This window comes from Cavia porcellus, unplaced genomic scaffold (assembly GCF_034190915.1).
Source record: "Cavia porcellus strain 051 isolate PalLab524CR breed Dunkin Hartley unplaced genomic scaffold, mCavPor4.1 scaffold_1, whole genome shotgun sequence".
Classification (NCBI taxonomy): domain Eukaryota; kingdom Metazoa; phylum Chordata; class Mammalia; order Rodentia; family Caviidae; genus Cavia; species Cavia porcellus.
Window position 1 is genome coordinate 140,156,689 of NW_026947484.1, and position 18,238 is coordinate 140,174,926.

An 18,238-nucleotide genomic window follows, 5' to 3' on the forward strand; every position below is an offset into this window, starting at 1 on the left:
GGAGACAGGAAGCAGAAATGGGAGAAAGATGAGTGTTATTTTTGAGTCTTGGTTTGCCTTTCTGCTTCTGAATTGAAACAATGCAACCTCCAGAGGATATGATTATTTATTGTAAGTCTAATAGGGACTCTATTGGTGAATATTCCCATGGCCAAAGGAGGTGCTGACAAATAGCTGAGGGGGAGGATGCGAGCAATGGAGAGAAGGCAGAAGGTGCAGAAGTGGACAGGAGTAGAAACTCATTCTTGCGTTTCTACTTCCTGCCTTCACACCTTTACGCCTATGGCTAAAACACAGCTGTTTTTCGTCAGTGGCATGCACTTCTAGTCTTCTTGAGACAGCAGGGATAGGTGGAGGAAAGTATGTGGTAGAAATAATTGTGAGGTGAAAACATCACAAGTCACTAGCATACCAATGCTGAGAGATTTTCTCTAAACCTATAGAAGTCAGTAAAACAGAAGCCTCATCATTCCTTTCTGCTGCATTTACTTTCTGGAAAAGTGGCCCAAGGATTAGCAGAATCTTGATTCTTGCTCTATGGTTGATATTTGCACAGGAAGTGCTGGAGTTTATTGCAGTCATTTTTGTTCCAAGCTAAAAACTCTGTAAGAAAATAAACAGATATTGAAATCATTCAGTTCAGTACTGAGCTTACCAGAGTTATCTGATTATTTTGCTTGGGGTCATGGGTAAGATAAAGTGATAGTTACGTTGTGTGTCAGTCTGGCTAGTTACAATACCCAGTTGTTTGGGTATCATAGATGTCTAGCAGTTGCTAGTTATCTAGAACTCTAGATCCCACTGTGAAGGTATTTTTTAGATACGGTTGACATTTGCATCAGCACACTCTGAATAAAATGGATTACCTTCTATAATATGTATGGACCTTGTCTAATGAGTTGGAGGCCTTAAGAGAAAAGTCTGAAGTCCCTACAGCAAAAAGGATTCTGCCCCTAGTCTGCCTTTGGACTCAAGACTGCAAAATCAACTCTTCTAGTAATGTCCAGCCTGCTGGTCTGCTCTGTGGACTTCAGACTTGCCAGCCCACAAATGCATAAGTCAATTCTTAAAAATCAATTCCCTCCCTTTCCCCCTCATTCTGTTATTTCTATTTCTCTGGAGAAACCAGATAACACAAATTCTAACTTAACAAACAGAAAGAAAAATCATTTAAATATCATGTCCAATTGTACAAGCTCCACTCCAGCATGCTTTGGAGGAAAACAGGGTTTGACATGAATTTACTAAACACAAGCGAGTCTCTTTGTTTGAAACAGGTTACAGGGAGGGCCTGGGGAATGAGCTTTCCTAAAGTTCGCAGCTGAGCTTTAACAAGTTCCTGCTCAAAGTTCAAAGCAGCTGAAGTCAATCATGTCCAAACAGGGCACCTATTTATAAAGAATGGCTGATCCAGGAAGGACTGGCCTATTTTTGAGGAAAGGCTAAACTATTTCTCTTCCCAAAATCAAGTTCCTTAGAATAATTTTTTGTCCAGGGGTGTCCACAGCAGAGCTTAGAGTCCTTCCCCAGTCGAGTGTTTGCTTGGGCTTTGAACTGCAAATTTGGCCCTGTGGCTAATGTGTGCTAAGGTGTATGGAAATACCCAGGAAGAGGAAATGATATACCTCCTTCTAGTTCTCAAGAGGCACAGAGGATGTTGCTACACATGCTCTGATCCATGGATAGATCTGATCAGAGCTGGATTCACACAATGTAAATGAACTGGGAACTAAAGACGTGTTGCTACTTCACAGAGTGAAAGCCAAGAGAACACACCCAATGTTGCTACTGTATTCTGGATCCTTTCTTGAGAGACAGTCTTATTGTGTCTGCTTTGGCTTATCACTGATTAGGGTACTGTTTGGGTCTGAGTGTCTCCTAGCTGGGCCATTCAAAGTTCCATCCACAGAGCAAACCAGAACAAGGCCAGTTTGCCCCAAGGCAACCACACAGACCAGTGCTCACTCTACTCCTCCCTGATACCTCGCTGGCACTGGTGGAAGCTTTTCACGTGGATAAGGATGACTGAAATAGTCATTTCTCTCTTTTCATAGAGAGGCATCTAAGACACAGAGAAGTAAAAAAAATCTACAGATGGCCACACAGCTCAGGTAGGGAGATAAGTTGGAAATTCTGCCACAAACTAGATTGAGCATGACATTTCTTCTTACACTGCCAAACTTCATTTATTATTAAATGTTCCAAAGTGAACCAGTGGTAAGTCACAAAACACCATGAATCCTAAAAGTTACATTGCAATGTACGGTAGAATTCTAGAGGGTAGGAGAAAAACACATAGAGTAAAAGGCTTTTTAATAGGAATTAAAAGGCAACAAGCCCTGTGGCATAGAGACAAGTTCATGTAGGACTTTACCTTGAGGTAAAAATATTAGACCTTTTGAATTTAAAAAAAAATTAGCAAGAACTTTGTTAGAGCTCAACTTGGAAAAATCATCCCAGACCCTCTTTGCAACACTCTGGAGAAACAATCCATTCTACAAATATATGATAACATTGATGGGGCCAAGGATAAGTTTCCATTAAACTCTACCCTACTCTAGTTTGTCTCTAAGACTTGATTCCTTTCTGATGTTTTTCTGCCTTGAGAGCCCACATTCTAATAACTGTGAGCTGGTGAATAAAGGCAGGGAAGAGTTGGGCTCTCAAGGAACTGTTAGGCATCTGGTTTCAATCAACACAACTGAAACTCCTTCACCATAATCACTGTGCTGATCTGCTCATGAACTGACAGGGAAAGGGCTCTTTTCTGAGAACCCTGTCCACTGGAAACCTTGGAATCACTGGGATAGGAGAGGCTTTGGGAGGCACCCAGGCTGCTGCTTCCTGAAAGCTGATCTGCTTTTTGCCCACAGACTCTTACATTGGAGGTCTGAAGTGAATCCCTGGAATTTGTATTTTTAAAATATTTCTTTTAGTCTTGTTGTGTTATAGTGTCTTCAAACACTTTAAATGCTTCAACTAATAATAAAAAAATACTGCAATGTCAGCTTGGCATGGTGTTGCACACCTATAATCTCAGCACTATGGGAGATTGAAGTGGGAGGGTCACAAATCCATGCCCAACTTGGATGATTCAGCAGCTTACAAGACCATCTTAAAAAGGAAAATGATTTTCTCATTTATTTTCTTTTATTTTTAATTAATTGTTTGTTTATTTATTTTTGGCTTTTGAGATAGGGCTATGTAGTCAGACTGGCTTTGAAAAGTAAAAAGTTTTTAAAAAGACCTGGGAAATGTAGTTCAGTGCAAAGTCTCTACCTTAATTCAATTCTCAGTATTGCAAAAAACAAACAGAACAAAATGACTATAAAATGTCTACCTTTTGTTGGATTGACTCTAGTGATAAGTTTCTCACTACTCTCTAGGGTAGCCTGTTAAGCATTGAGACAATGCTAACTGTCCAGTCTTTTCCTTGAACTAGACAGACACCCACATTTTGCACACTTCTATCTAATGGCCCTGGCTGTGTTCCTCCTAGCTGAACTGACACACGACTTTCCCAACAGCAGTGTGGTTCGCTGTTGGCCTGTGAAAATCCTTTCAGCTCTTCGTCTTGAAGGTCTTCCTCAAGGTTGGCCCTTCCTGTCCCTTTTGTTTTTGTTTGTTTGTTTTAATTTTAAAGCGAGAAAAAATAAAAACAGTGATACCAAATTTCAAAACAGGGTAATAGGAAATTGGCAATGATTACTATATTACACATTGTTGTCTTCAAAGCAGTTGCTCAGATACAAAATATAAGCATCCAAAATTGATCAACCAATTTAAACACAGACTGATCTTTTCAATGAACTAAAGGGAATGACTAGTATAATTATGTTAGCTACCTTATTTATTTATTTATTTTCTTTTTCCTGTGCTTCTTTTTTTCCTTTCCCCCATCCCAGCTGTTCTTTCCATTTGGGTAGTTTCTTTCCCTTTTTCAATATCCATTGCAAATTTTGTATCTTATTTATTCTTTTAGTTCCTTACACTAGGGAGACAAGATGATGTTTACATATGTGAGTTTGATTTATTCACTTATGAGTTATGGACTCTAGTTGTATACATTTACCTTTAAAAGCCTCAAGTTTATTCTTCTTTATAGCTAAGTAGTACTACATCATATAAAAATACCACATTTTTTTCATTCATTCTTCAGTTGATGGGCATTTGGGTTATTTCCAAGATTTGACTATTACAAATTGTGTTGCTATAAACACAAATGCACATATAGCACGCTGGTATGATGTTAACTCTTCTGAGAAAATACTCAGAATGGAATAGCTGGGTCAAATAGGAATTTTAATCTTAGTTTTTTGAGGAACCTCCACACTGATTTCCACAGTAGTCGCACTCAGTCTATATTCCCACCAACAGTGGAGCACCCATCTCCTCTTGCTGTTAAATAGTTTTCTCTCCTTTATTTTTCTTACAAGCTCAGACAATAGTAAACTGGAGTCAGTGGTCCCTCTCTCCTCCTGAGCCAGTTCCTGAGTCCCTGATCAGACCCTGCGCCAGCACAATTTTTGGCTAGCATACAAATCCAGTGTCACCAGGATGGTATTTTATTCTTGCTGGGATATCATCAAATGTACAATTGTTGACATCAAGTTATCTCTTCATCTCTAACAATCTATGTTCTTGTTTTATAGATAAAATCTTTCACATCATTTATTAATGCTGCTCAATGGCTATTAAATGATGTCTGTAGTAAAGTCACTGTTCTGTAGAAGGACAGAGTTGCTGGCATAATAACAGAGTGGAGGAAAGAGTGTGAGGATGTCTACTTTTGCTCTTGGTGGGTCAAGGGAAAAGGTGAGATTTAGAAGGGGGAGGGAGGGCATGAGAACTTACTTTTTTTGTAGCTCATCTCAGCACAGTGCTTGTGCTCACCAGAAGTCCCATTATTCAAGAACCCCTTCAGGTATGGGGTTCCATCAAGCCACTGCCATAGTTCCTTCTACGGTAGCAGGAAATAAGAGATCTGTGCAGATCAATTAGCTACCCTGACCACAACCACCACCGTCCTTCAGCCCTTAAAAATGGAATTTTCACTGTAAAAACTAAGAAAAGGTAGTGATATAATAAAGAAAAATATTAGAAAAGACACTCCATTTAATAACTAAGCAGAAAAATTATAGATATTTTAGCATGTCTATTTCTGGTATAAATTTGGGGGTTTGTTTTTGTTTTTTGTCTTTATTACTGGGCATTGAACCCAGAGCTATACCCCTGATCTACTTTCCTGGCCCACTCTTTCTTTTGAGAGAGGAGCTTACTAAGTCACTAAATTGCTCAGGCTGGAGTCAAACTCACAGGGCTCCTGCTTTGGCCTCCCAGATGCCGGGATACAGGCCTGCCCCAACAAGTCTGGCTTGATATAAACTGCTTATGAATAGTTACATTTTTAGGTACTAGTAAGTATTGTTATTACTGAAATGTGTACTCAATTTGCACCTTGTTTTGCATAAACTTTCTTTTAATGGTAATATTATATAATGATTTATCTTATAATTATACTACTGATAGTTACGTATTTTTCTAATTTACGCTATTATAAAAAATACTAATGAACAGTTTTGTTCAAAAGTCAGTTTGGGTACTTAAAATTATTTCCTTATGATACAATTACAATTACAGAAGTAGAATGAATGGATTAAAAGATATTAATATTTTGATGTTATTAATATGCATTGCCAAAGCACTTTCCAAAAGCAATTCAGTTGTAGAGTTTTATAACCTCATCAATTGGCACAATTTCTTCATTCCTTAAAAATGTTACTTCTTATGACAAAGTAACAGTTTCATAATCTGATAAATCAAATTATATCATTTTAATTTGCATCTCTTTGATTACTAGAGACACTGAAAAATCTTTAGAATGTTTACAAGCCATTTATTTGCCTTAGTCAAGAATATAAAAATCAAACTACACAAACATCTTATAGAAATAGATGTACACTCCTATCTCTGAATGACAGAGTTATGATTATGTCAGCACATAAAAACGTAAAATATCTGATGGTCAAATAAATATCATTAAAAGCCAAATAACTGTGTAAAATATTTGTAACAATGATGGTAGATGATTGTAACTTAGCTGTATTTTTAAGAAGTCAAAACTATGAAGATACTTATGGGTAAGCACTAAAATATACTATTCATGACAGATAGTGTATAAATCTGTGGTATCTTCAGCAATATTATCAAGGTACAGAAAACACTGGGACCCTCTCCTGTCTTCTCTGTATTAGTCTACGAGCTCCACAAAGCATCTAGAAGCTACAGACCTCAGCAACCAGCACATCTTACAAAGACCTCATGTATATACATTCCTGTGAGGGAGTGATGGGAAATACAGTGAGATCCTAGTGGGAAAAAATTAAAGATAATAAAGATAGTAACATCACGAGGGGAAAAGATAGCTGAAAGCTTTCAACTTTAACTCAAGACCTAATAGGAATTTAATTTATCTGAATCTCATAACAGGGCTACACTCACTCACACACACACACACACACACACACACACACACAAATTTATTATTTAGTTTCTGGAAGACTGGAAAGTTGGCAATTTTGTGTCCCAAGATTTTAAAGAAAATTAATTCAAATGAAGGTCTATACAGCTTAAATTATGTTCTTCACTGAAGTAAACTGGGAAGCCATTTCCCAAAAAGGGGCTCTCATCCTGGACTTGCCAAAGGGCATTTGTGAGCCAAATTTGGGGTTACCTGCTGTGGATCATGCAGGCCAATCCATACGGGCTGGTTTCTTTGATAGCCACTTATGTACTTTGATATGACGCTGGCTTCCTTATGACTCAGGACAGATGCCAGATGGGTTCCATATCCATATGATTGACACTCAATCTGCACAAAGGAGGGGTCCCATTAATGATGCTACAAGGCTGCAACGGACAACCTTGGAACCTGGTGTGCTAAGCAGAATGGGCTAACAGAGTTTCTCCTTCTCTAGAACTTGGGTCCCTCAGGAGATATCTGTTACCATGAAAGGCGACACAGTCCATAAGGTGTGCTCTTGGAGAAAGAGGGAGCTCAAGGTGAGAGCAAGTCATTTAGGGTCAGAGGAAGAGCCTGGAGTTCTGAGCCTGCTACCTATTAGTGTATGTGACCTTGACCACAAGTTACTTTACCTGAAGCTGATTACAGGGTCTTGGAAATGACTTTGCTTAGTCTCTCCCCCTTTCCCTGTCTGTCTGTCTGGTTCTCTCTCTCTCTCTCTCTCTCTCTCTCTCTCTCTCTCTCTCTCTCTCTCTCTCTGTCTTCTCAGGACTAAGCTCACGAAAGCAGTATATAGGGCAAGCTTCCCTGGATTTTTTCTGCTAGTTGCTCTTGGAAAACTCATTTATGATCATGCTATATGGAAATTTTCTATTTGAATGTCACAGTCTAGCATTTGTCTTACACTTCTCGAATCCTCAGTAGCAATCACATGGTAGATGCTCCATCCTTGACTTTTTCCTTTTTCTTTATTGAGTTATACACAAGGGTTCTGACACTATTCCTGGCCTGGGTTATCACACTTACATGGCTCCCCCAATTAGTTGCATCTGTTAATCACAATTCAGAGACAGCAGCATTGACTCTCTACTTCTTTGGGTTGCCTACTTTGCATGCCTTAGACAATGCCTCAGTGAACTGAAGCCACATATCTATGGGTTGTGTGGCCCACTGAGCCTCCCATTTGTTTGACTTCTTCACTTTCTATGAAGTAGTCCTGAGGCCTCTCCGACAGGCCTAACTGTACATTACTCTCTTTCTAGCATATGTTATAGAGGAATTCAATTATTCTTTTCATAAGCTGTTATTTCCTCATTCTCCTTTGATCTACATATCTCTAGGATGTGTAGGACAGTAGCTGTTGCTTATTTATCCTTATGTCATGACAGTCATAGAGCTTGGGCACGTAGTATCTACTTCAATAGTGCTTACAAAACAGAATGAGTTGGATACACAACCCTCTTCTCTGCTTTTCACCAGCAAGGCAGTCCTCCTAGGAATGCTAACAAAGAACCATTGACTGTGTATCAGATGAGTTCTGGGGCTCTTGTTGACCTTATGCTACACAGCAGCAAACTGGTCCAGTTGCTTACCTCAGCATCAAACCAGGTCCTCGGCCTCCAGAAGTATCCATAGCAATTGGATTTGTAGTAAAACCATCCAGGAGCACAGCTGGGTCTCCAGATATCTGTGCATTAACAAAAGACAATTTCAAGTTATGGTGGTAAAACAATCAATGTTCACACTGTGTACATCCTAGAAATACAAAACCTTTGAATGAAGGTCAGCAAAGACCTTGCTGCATTACCAAAAATTTACACTGTTAATATTTCCTCCAACCTTCCTCAAAGAGATCTAAGGCCTTTTACCAGGGTTTTTGTGCTTTGGGGAAAAAGGAAATAATCAAAGCTTCCTGGGGGCTTCTGGATACTGGTTTTCAATTGATGCTGATTCCAGCAGACCTGTAATACCACAGTGGTCCTGCTGTCCGATGAAGGATTATGGAGGTTACATGTTCACTAGAATTGTAGCTCAGGTCTACCTTACAGTAGATACCCTGAACCCATCTGTGGTGAATCAACTGTGGTTATGTCCCCAGTTCTGGAATGCATAACTTGAGAAGACAAACTTAGCATCAGGCAGAATCTAACATTATAGAAGTAAAGGCCAAACAATCATAATTCAAGTCAACGTAAAAGTGGCCCAGAGCAACAAACTGGTAGTTTTCAGCATTAGTAGGAGGAAGCAGTCCTTTTAGCAGGGTGTATGGAACAGGTTCAATGGAAAGTTGGCTGAAATGTGAGCACAAGTGTGCTGAGTATCAGTAGCAAGAAGGGACACTTTAGGAAAAAGATACAGGCTGCGCAGCAGAGGGAAGGCAGGAATGTGCAAAGGATGCACAGAAATAACAAACACAAGTTTGCGCCAAGTAGAAAAGACTTGTCATGAAACCATGGTAGATAGGAATAAGAAGAGCCTACAAGCAAAAAAAAAAACCAAAACCATGATTCAGGGCTTGTTCTTCCCCTTAGTCAGCTGGTGAATGGCCCATGCCACTGGATCTGAAGGTGTGTGCAGGAAGGCTGCCAGTACAGAGGGGCTAGATGATAAAGGGGATGCCAAGCTAACAGTTCAAACTCTTGACACTGTGGCCACACTCGCACACTTTAGATGGGTGCAAGAGTCTTTCCTTTCACAGTGTGTCCACAGACCTGAGCCATCATGATAGCATTCCTCTCTCCCCATCACTTGTTTTCTTTTGTTTCATCGCTTGCCTCTAAATCATTCTCAACTCCTCGCTGAGTTCAGATAAGCTCCCTGCTCGTTAGAACCAAGAGCTTTCTCAGTCTGATCTTATGCCTACCTTGTCACCTCTTTCTAAGCAGCAGGCCCAACTCAGATTTAGCAAATGTTGCTCACTATAGATTTAGATCCTTTTCATGTACCTGTGGATGACAGAGAATCACTAAAGCAGCTAAAAAGTTGAAGTAAAGATTTTGAGAGGTGCCTAAGGATATACTGAAGTCAAGTGCCAAAGATATGTCCTTATTTAAATGTCTTATCTGCTACTTTTAGAAAAATGAACATAATTTTATTTTAAAATAGAAAGCCTTTCTGCCAGTGCTACTCTTACTAGCTGTATATCAGCTTCCATACCGAAGGCATTTACTTAGTGTCATTTACCATGCTAAGTGATTTATCATGTTATGTTTTTGTCATAATAATTTAGGAAAGTTAGGAAACAGGCTAAAGAATAACCTACCCAAAGTCACACTGCAGAATAAGAAAGCTGTTTTTTAGATCCAGTTCTATGGCTTAAAAATTCATGTTGCTGCCAACAGCACTCCCAATCTTAGATTTTATAAATACACAAACTAAGAAATTAGAAATTAGCAACAAAAACAGTTAGTGGCTATTTTAACAGAAGGAAAGGAAGGAAAGGAGATTCTTACTCTTGCAGTAAAAACTGATCTTTTTAAGGAGACTGACCATTGATTACCATTCCAAATGGGCTCAAATTCTAGGAAGGGGTCATCTGGAGAGACATTAGGAAAGAGGATTTCTAATTTAACACTCATTAGAATGTTCTGAAAGTACGGGTAGTGAGAAATCCAAACCTTTGACCCTAAGTCTAAGGACAAAGAGCCCTGTCATCACACATCACCCAGTACTCTCGGTGCCCTTCAATCTGAATTGCTCCTGTGGATTCTCTACTCAGCATTCCCTGGGCAAATGCACCAGGACAGACCCTCACCACCATAGCCTTCATCTGCCCTGACTCCAGGCAGTGACAACATAAGTAATAAGACCCAAAATCCAGAGGAGCTGAGGACAAAGAAGACCTGAGATTATGCTTCAGGCTGGACCACCAGTGATCTCTCCCCCTCCCACATCTTTCCCTTTGTATGACTCCATTTCTTTGAGGGATTTCTTGTCTGTCTCTAAAGATCTCTGCTCACCTCTGTGTGTATGCATCTCCACTCTTCCTGGCTCTGTATCAACTTCTCTCTTGCTGTCTTCCCACTGTCTCTTTTGTTTGTCTTTGTGTTTAGAAGTGTCATTCTTATGACTCTATCTATGTCTCTGCCTCTTTTCCAATTTCCTCCTTTCTCTATGTTTCCTCTCACTTTGGCCCAGGTCTTACAGTTGAGACTGTTCACCCTCTGGTGGAGATACTTAAATTCTTGGAAATGCAACTCGATGCTGCTCTGCTGGGGCCCTATGCACCTCCTGTCACTCCACACATCTCCTGTGTACCAGGTATCATTCCTGGAAGATGACGTATATTTCAGTCATTTCCATAATAACCCTTTAGAAGTAGGTACCCATGTTTCCCCCTTGTTCCAGATGAGGAAACAAATGCAAAAGAATATGTCATGTCCCACAGCTAAGAAGTGGATGGATACAATATTTAAGCCCAGACAATCTGACTCCATGTAGTAGTTTTTAGTCATCTCAATCATCATCCTCAAGCTATTTCTTTTAAAACCCAGGAGAGCGAATCAGATTTAATCAAGTTTCCTTGTTTAATTACCAGACTCCCTGAGAGTTAAAGATGGATATCCCTATTGTACAGGTAGAGAAACTTCCTGTGAAAGGTAAGTGACCAGCTGAAGTCATCAGATGGAAATTAGATTTTTCTGGAGGGGGACCTAGTGCTTTCTCCAAAGCCTGGAGTCCCAGCCCCACCTCTCAGGGTGCGGGAGCTCCTCATCACTATGCATGCAGTGTCAAGAGGCTTCAGCCCTTTGATTTAGGCCTCTGTTACTCTAACAGCTCTTCTGCTCCATGACTTAGCAGTGTTTAAGCTTGGGAACATTATTTAACTTTCTTTAGCTGAAGTTTTCTTCTTTGTACTACAATGGGACTAACAATATGCATCTTTTTCATAGGATTACCTGGAAGAATTTTCTGGAATAAGGCATATAGAGTGGTTTTTGGTTTTTTTGTTTTGTTTTGTTTTTTGGTTTTTTTTTTTTTTTTTTTTTTTTTTTTTTTTTTTTGCTGTTGGTGTTATTTTTTGTTTGTTTGGTTGGGGGTTTTATTTTTTGTTTTTTTACTTTCTGAGACAAGGTCTTACTCTGCACTTCAGGCTGGCCTCGAGCTCACTTTGTAGCCCAGGCTGGTCCCGAACTCACAATGATCCTCTTGCCTCAGCCCCCTGAGTGCTGGGATTATAGGCATGTGCCATCCTGCACAGCTTACAGTGATTAAAACAGAACCAACTATAGTAAATAATACCAAGTTAAAAATGTATCTACCAAGTCATCACTATTCTTACTGTAACACGTGCAATATTTTTTAAAATATTAGCCTGAAGTTTTTTGTTGTCCAGAAAGTGTACTGCTCCACATCTCTTTGCTCATGGAACTGATGGCATGGCCAGGGGATTTAGCTCAGTGCCTTAAGTGCCTGCCTGAACTGATGGCATGCATTGCTCAGGAATGGTAGCCATAAGTCAAGCAAGAAATCACTGTGGAGGCAAGATTTGTTTTGTTTTGTTTTTGGTACTGGGGATCCATGACCTCACACTCGCCAGGCAGGCGCTTAAGTCACTGAGCTAAATACCCAGCCCCAAGAAGAGTCATAATGTTGAGGGTCAAGTCTTGTCAAGAAAAACAATTAATTTCTAAATTCTTGTACTTAAGAATTGTACTTCTGGTGACGATATAAGTATGAGGCTGAGGGCAGACAGATACAACAGACAATTTCATATTGATTTTTTCATAAGCTTCAGCACAAAGAATATGTAGGTTGTGTTATATAGGTGATCTCCCAAGATATGAGAATAAACAAAATGTCTTTCTCCAGTGCTGAGAAGAAGAACTGTCTGAAAAGAGGCAATGCAAAGTTCATGTTGCATGTGCTGGCCAGAGGTTGGTGAAATCTCAGAGTGGGAGAGAGGCTTGTCATTCCCTATTGTATTAGTGGAGCCCCTGTAAGGAAGTCTGAGGTCATCTCAGAACCACAGGGGCAGGAGACCCATTGGCCACCTGGCCTCAGGATGCAGTTCTAAAGGAGGGGTTTGGGAAGCCTCTCAGAGTCTTGCAAGTCTTGCATCTTTCAGCAACAGCAGCAGGTTTCCAGAGCCTTAACAGCCATACATGGTGTGAGGGACCTATGTAAGTTGCACGTAGGTGTGAGGTTGAGGGCAGAGATGCACAAAGGACAAGGATATGCTAAGGGAACACTACTGCAAGGATCACAGTCTTCATATGTGGGGATCGACTTGATGCCCAAAGAACCTGTTTGTCCTTGAATGTCTTTCTGTTGGATCATCCTCTCAGCCAAGGACACTTCCCAGTGGGAGAAGAGCTAATTTACAAGCAGCACTGAATCACTTAGGAGCCTCTGTGCTCAGCAGGAGCAATGCTCAAGCAAGGATATTTGTTTTCAGCATGCTTTGTTTTCTTCTGCTGCTGTTTCCAACAGGAGATTCTATATCTTTTCCGCTTTGATAGGATGCTGCTCTATACTTGATAGTGTTGGTACATCTGTCAGGACCATTTCTCCAAGTAGGCCGCAATTGAAAAACTGGAATTCTTGACATGCCCAAATAGGAAAATAGTGCCTGAATATTTGGATGTTTTGGTTATATCTATCATTAATTGACAGTTGGCTAACTGTTGAGTAGCTTAAACTGCAGTAAACTTTCAAAATTAATTATATAATTTATATATTATTGATTATGTAAGCATGGCTTACAATTCTGTGCCATTGGCTTTTGTTTGATTCTACAACCTTTGAACTCTTTACCACATTATGCTGTCTTTCATTCCCATCTTCAGTCCCTATTTCCTGCAGTGCATAGTGGATTTTTGTTGTTGATATGATTGTTTGGTTGTTTTTTGCTTTGTTTTGTTTTGGATTTTTGGTGAGGGGTTGGCTGAGTCAAAGTCACATAGATTTTGCAATCACTGATCATGGCTTCCATCTCCACTAGGTGACATACTCACCACCGTGGGCTTTAGGTCTGGCTACCCAACTCAGCAGGAGGAAAAAGCACCAGCCTTTGGATGCCATCTTCCTGCTCTCCTGAAGCTGCGCTGCAGACGCCTTGGCTCCAAGGAGCTGAGTCCTTGTTAATTTTGTCTTTGAAACTTCTGGTTTCTCCTGGACCTGTAATCTGAATATATCTACATTACTGAGAAGGACCCAGAAATTTAGACACAAAATTACACAGGGAGAAAAAAAAATGTTTTCTGGCTATATCCAGATCTTACAGCGAAGAGAATATTAAGTTTAATGTAAATATTAACAAAATTTAATTTACACAGTTTTATTCTCACCTGAAAATCCACTGGACCAGACCAGAGAGGTTACTACAGCACGCTCAACAGTTTAATAGTCTGAATGGACACATACATTTCTAAACTAGAAGCCAGCCAGCTCTGGTGTTTTCAGGAGACCCAGTGAAGTCACCAGGCTTAGCTTCCTCCTGGATCAGGTTGTGATGGACTTTCTGAAGTGAAGAAAGTCAAATCAAGAGGCTTTAACATTGAATTTTTTAATGTCATTCAGAGTGAATACATAGCCTAAGGCTCACATTTCACAGATTAGAAACTGATTTGAATGGGGGTGAACTTGTTTTCTCGCTGTCACCAGCTACAGCCAGACTTGATGTCAGCACATTATACTTAGTTGATAGCACATTTTCCCTTTTTTGGAAAATAACCTTGTAATATCGGAGAACAAAGAACCCTCAGCTCTTCCATCTTTCTGAAGCTCCCTTCTTTGGTTTAAGAGTGTAGCTGTCTCTCCTCCTCTCTCCCCATTTCCAATAGTGTCCAGCACAATGTCTCCCTTTCCTTAAAAAATAGCTTTATTATCTTTTCCTCATTATAAAACATGGACTATCAAAAGACCAATTCAAAATTAGAAAATAAGAAATAAACCCACCACACATAATTAGAAACCAAGTAGTAAATCCACCAATTATCAACCTCAGGTAATGCAGTGGACAGCCTGCGGGCAGCTGTCTACGTATGTCTAGTGCACAATTTGTATAAATTATTGCTTTCATATTGTTTTGTAGGGGCTGGGGATTTAGCTCAGTGACATAAGCACCTGCCTTGCAAGGATGCAGTTGTGAATTTGATCCCTAGTACTGATTTAAAAAAAAAAAAAGATCATATTGTAAAGTAGTTTTGTAGTCAGAAACAGATTGTAATAAACTTTGTTGCATTCACATTTCTTAATGCAAATTTGATTCTCTCTTTTGTATAAATTCACTTACACAGGGTTATAGTCACAGAAATGACAGGCTGTACTTTTTAAGCCCTTTGCTAAAATACTTTCTGAAAGACTTTATCAAACATTAAAACTGTTAAGGAGTACTACTTTCTCCAAGCACCCCGTGCATGCCTAATTTTGTCTTCGGTCTTTTTTTTTTTTTTTTTCTGCTGTGATAGGTTAAAGAAGAACATTAGTATTTTGTTAGTATCTTAAAATTACTAATGAAGTTGAACAAATTCACTAGTCTTTCATTTTTTTGTGAATTTTCGCTTTTCAGCTTTGCACATTTTTCTGCTTCATTTTTTCTAAATGATTTATGAGACCTTTTATAAGTTATGTCTTGTACTAGTATTTCTCAGTTTCTATTTTTCTCTTATTCATAGTATATTTTTTAACATTCTGAAATTTTCAAAAATTACATGGTTGCACATATGATCTCATAATTTTTGAAATTTATTTCAGAAGGACTAACCACCACTGTTGCAAAAGGTTAAAATATTCACCTATAGGGGCTGGGGATTTAGCTCAGCGGCATAAGCACCTGCCTTGCAAGCAGGCAGTTGTGAGTTTGATCCCTGGTACCGATAAAAAGGAAAAAGACCAAAAAAAAAAAAAAATATATATATATATATATATATATATATATATATATATATATTTACCTATATTCCCGTCTGTTTTATCTATCTGAGATTTATTTTAGTATAAGCATTGAATTAGGTTCTAGATTTTCTTGTCAAATAATTACTTCAATGATCAATTCATTGACTTCTGATTTGACCATGCCTTATGATTAAAAATCAGGATTACATGGTCTAACTCTCAAATAACAGGAGTTTAGGGGAAACGGTGCGATTTAATATTTGAAAAGCAAATTCTCTTGGAAAATCTACTCTGGAGTGCATCTGAGCACTTTTCAGTAATAACAAAGGAGAGAACAGAGTGGAGGTGCGGAGCTGTGGTGCCTCCAAACCCCTCTTTTACTTTTAATCATTGCCTGAACACTGCACTGCTTTGCTGAACTTTCCTTCCAAAACTAATGTGGTATTTTTAATTTTTAAAACCTTTTAAAATGTAAATAGGTATAAATCATTTGTCATGTTATCTGGGAAAAGCGAGGTATAGGATTTTTCCATTAACCAAGATTCATTTTAAACATTCAGGGAAGGCTTACCTCATCGGGTTTCACCCCCACAACGAGGCTCATTATAATATCATTTACTTATTTCACAGCTGACGGTCCTTGACATAAAATAATCTTTCCAGAGTTTCACAGCTACCAGACTGCAGATCTATGATTCAACCCAAGACCACTGCTTTTTATCACAGGAGAAGAAAGAAAATAACTAATTCAAATCAAACGACACAGTGATAAAAAGAATCAGTAACATTATTATAACTTTAGCTTATAATTTCTGACCCAGGTATTAACTGGCCACGGAGAACAGATGTTCACAGAAAGCTCTCTGCTCCCAGCTGCAGAAGAATTACCTGGATGGAAGCAAGGCTCTGAAGACCTCTCCTTCATCAGCGTCTCAAGTGGTCCCGGGCAGTGTTGGGAACTCTTATACCTTTGTGCTTCAGGATTCAATAACCATTGTTTAAACCATGAAGCAATAATGTTAATTACCAAGGATAAGTCTTATCTACAAAAAAAAAAAAAAAAAAAAAAAAACCTTCAAGTGATGGCTTGGGAATAGATGCAAGTTGTGCTTTGAATCCAGGAAAAGAACCTCTCCCTGTGTGTAAACAGAATCTTACTTTTATATCCCAGCTTACTGAAATCAATATCCTGTAATCTTCTATCAACCAATCTTCCTCTCCCTCAGCTTCACTTTTTTTGCTCTCTCTCTCTCTCTCTCTCTCTCTCTCTCTCTCTCTCTCTCATCTCTCTCTCTCAGATGCTTCAATTCTGAAGAATTATGCTCCTCTTATTCTTGCAGACAGGACTCACTGTCAAGGCTGGGCACAGGCTCTGACCCTTGTGGCCTGACTTGAGGTCCACATACACTTTCCTCCTTAAAGCATCAAACTGGTCTCCCCTACAGGGGGCCTCAGGTTCTTGAGACTTTCTTTAAATTAAATAATATTGCTCATCTGTGACTTTTCCTTGCCTTCTAAATCTCAAGTAAGATGTGTCTACATCCAGAAAAGATTTAAACCAATTCTACTCAGGATTTGGCAGACTTTTTGACTTGTTCCTTATATTATTTTGACCACAACTTTTCTATGGGTTACATCAATGCCCTCACTTGTAGTTAACCAATGAGAAGATTGAGTGAAGTTCTAGAACATCTGATTCTCATACTTGTGCTCTTCTGTCTTCTCTTATCTCAGGTCTCAAAATCTTTATATAGCAGCATGGAGATTACAGGAAGAGGATCAGGGTGGAGGGGGATGTAGACAGGATTTGCCTAATCATATATTTTGTGAAAACTTTTGCATCTTACACCTGGGACAGGGTTTTGGAATGTAAAACACTTGTAGTTATTATATTTGCTCTTTATTGTGCTGTGAAACACCTGCTTGAAGAGAAAGGACCTTATGTTGAATACATAGTGCATAAAATAAAATTAGTTCAGTAATACTATGCTTACAGGGCCCTAAATTCAGTCCCCAGTACCACAAGTATAACAACAACAACAACAATAATAATAATAACATCATGCTTCCACACACAGAGGCTCAAAGAGGTACATAACACAGCCAGTGCTCTACAGTTTAGTGAGAAACAAATTTAGAATCTGAACCAAGATCTTTAGGAAGTCAAACCTGTGCTCTTTCCTCAAAGCATCATTACAGCAGATAGATGAGGTTCTCTAAAATATCTTTTCTTAACTTGAAAGCTCTGCTTTCTCAGGTGCTATCAGAAACTTATACACAGGTTGGGAAAATCCAATGGCAAAGGCTGAGTAGCATTTTTTTAATTTAAAGAAAAAAACACAAAACAGTAAAAGGGTACAAGTAATACAGAATTTCAAAAAAAATAAACAGTAAGAAATCACTAGTTAATAGATTACATACTGTCATCTTAGAAATAGTTGATCGAGTTACAAAATTAAGCATACAAAGTAGACATTCAAACAGTGAGACTGCAAACAGTTTTGTTCAATGATCCAACAAAAACTTAGTAATATGATCATCTATCTTACACACCTAAACATACTTGCAGTTGTGTCCTTTAGAGCACTTTCTTTTCCTCTCTTTTTTACAATAACATTTACACTTTCTGAGTTTTATTACAACAGTTCTTATTACTTTTTTTAAGAGAATAAAACCAAATGTGACAAAACAAAGTAGAGTCAGTCAAAACAAAGGATGGACATAGTACATGATATAAAAACAGAATATAAGGTAATCAACAATGGTTACCATAATGCCTCTTGTTACCTTAAAAAGAATTGCCTGTATCATCAGGTATAATAAAATTGAACTAAACAGTATGGAACAAAACCAATAAAACCTAAACATTTGAGACAT

At 38.8% G+C, this 18,238-nt stretch overlaps 1 protein-coding gene across 3 annotated transcripts; it reads right to left on the bottom strand.

Moving 5' to 3' along the window:
* Positions 1 to 88: 88 nt before the first annotated feature.
* On the bottom strand, positions 89 to 16,404 carry Reg4 (regenerating family member 4). Of its 3 annotated transcripts, XM_063256494.1 has the most exons (7): positions 16,250 to 16,349; positions 13,813 to 13,985; positions 13,480 to 13,649; positions 8,116 to 8,210; positions 6,734 to 6,871; positions 4,855 to 4,960; positions 89 to 603 (listed from the first exon to the last, which is right to left on the bottom strand). In XM_063256494.1, exons 3-7 carry the CDS (start codon positions 13,544 to 13,546, stop codon positions 536 to 538), a joined length of 474 nt encoding a protein of 157 aa, XP_063112564.1. In that variant the 5' UTR covers positions 13,547 to 13,649; positions 13,813 to 13,985; positions 16,250 to 16,349; the 3' UTR covers positions 89 to 535. The 3 variants fall into 3 exon arrangements, with proteins under 3 accessions (XP_063112564.1, XP_063112560.1, XP_003479324.1); XM_063256490.1 differs by lacking the exon at positions 13,813 to 13,985 and having other exon boundaries at positions 16,250 to 16,404; XM_003479276.2 differs by lacking the exon at positions 13,813 to 13,985 and having other exon boundaries at positions 13,480 to 13,642; positions 16,250 to 16,352.
* Between the last annotated feature and the right edge of the window lie 1,834 nt (positions 16,405 to 18,238).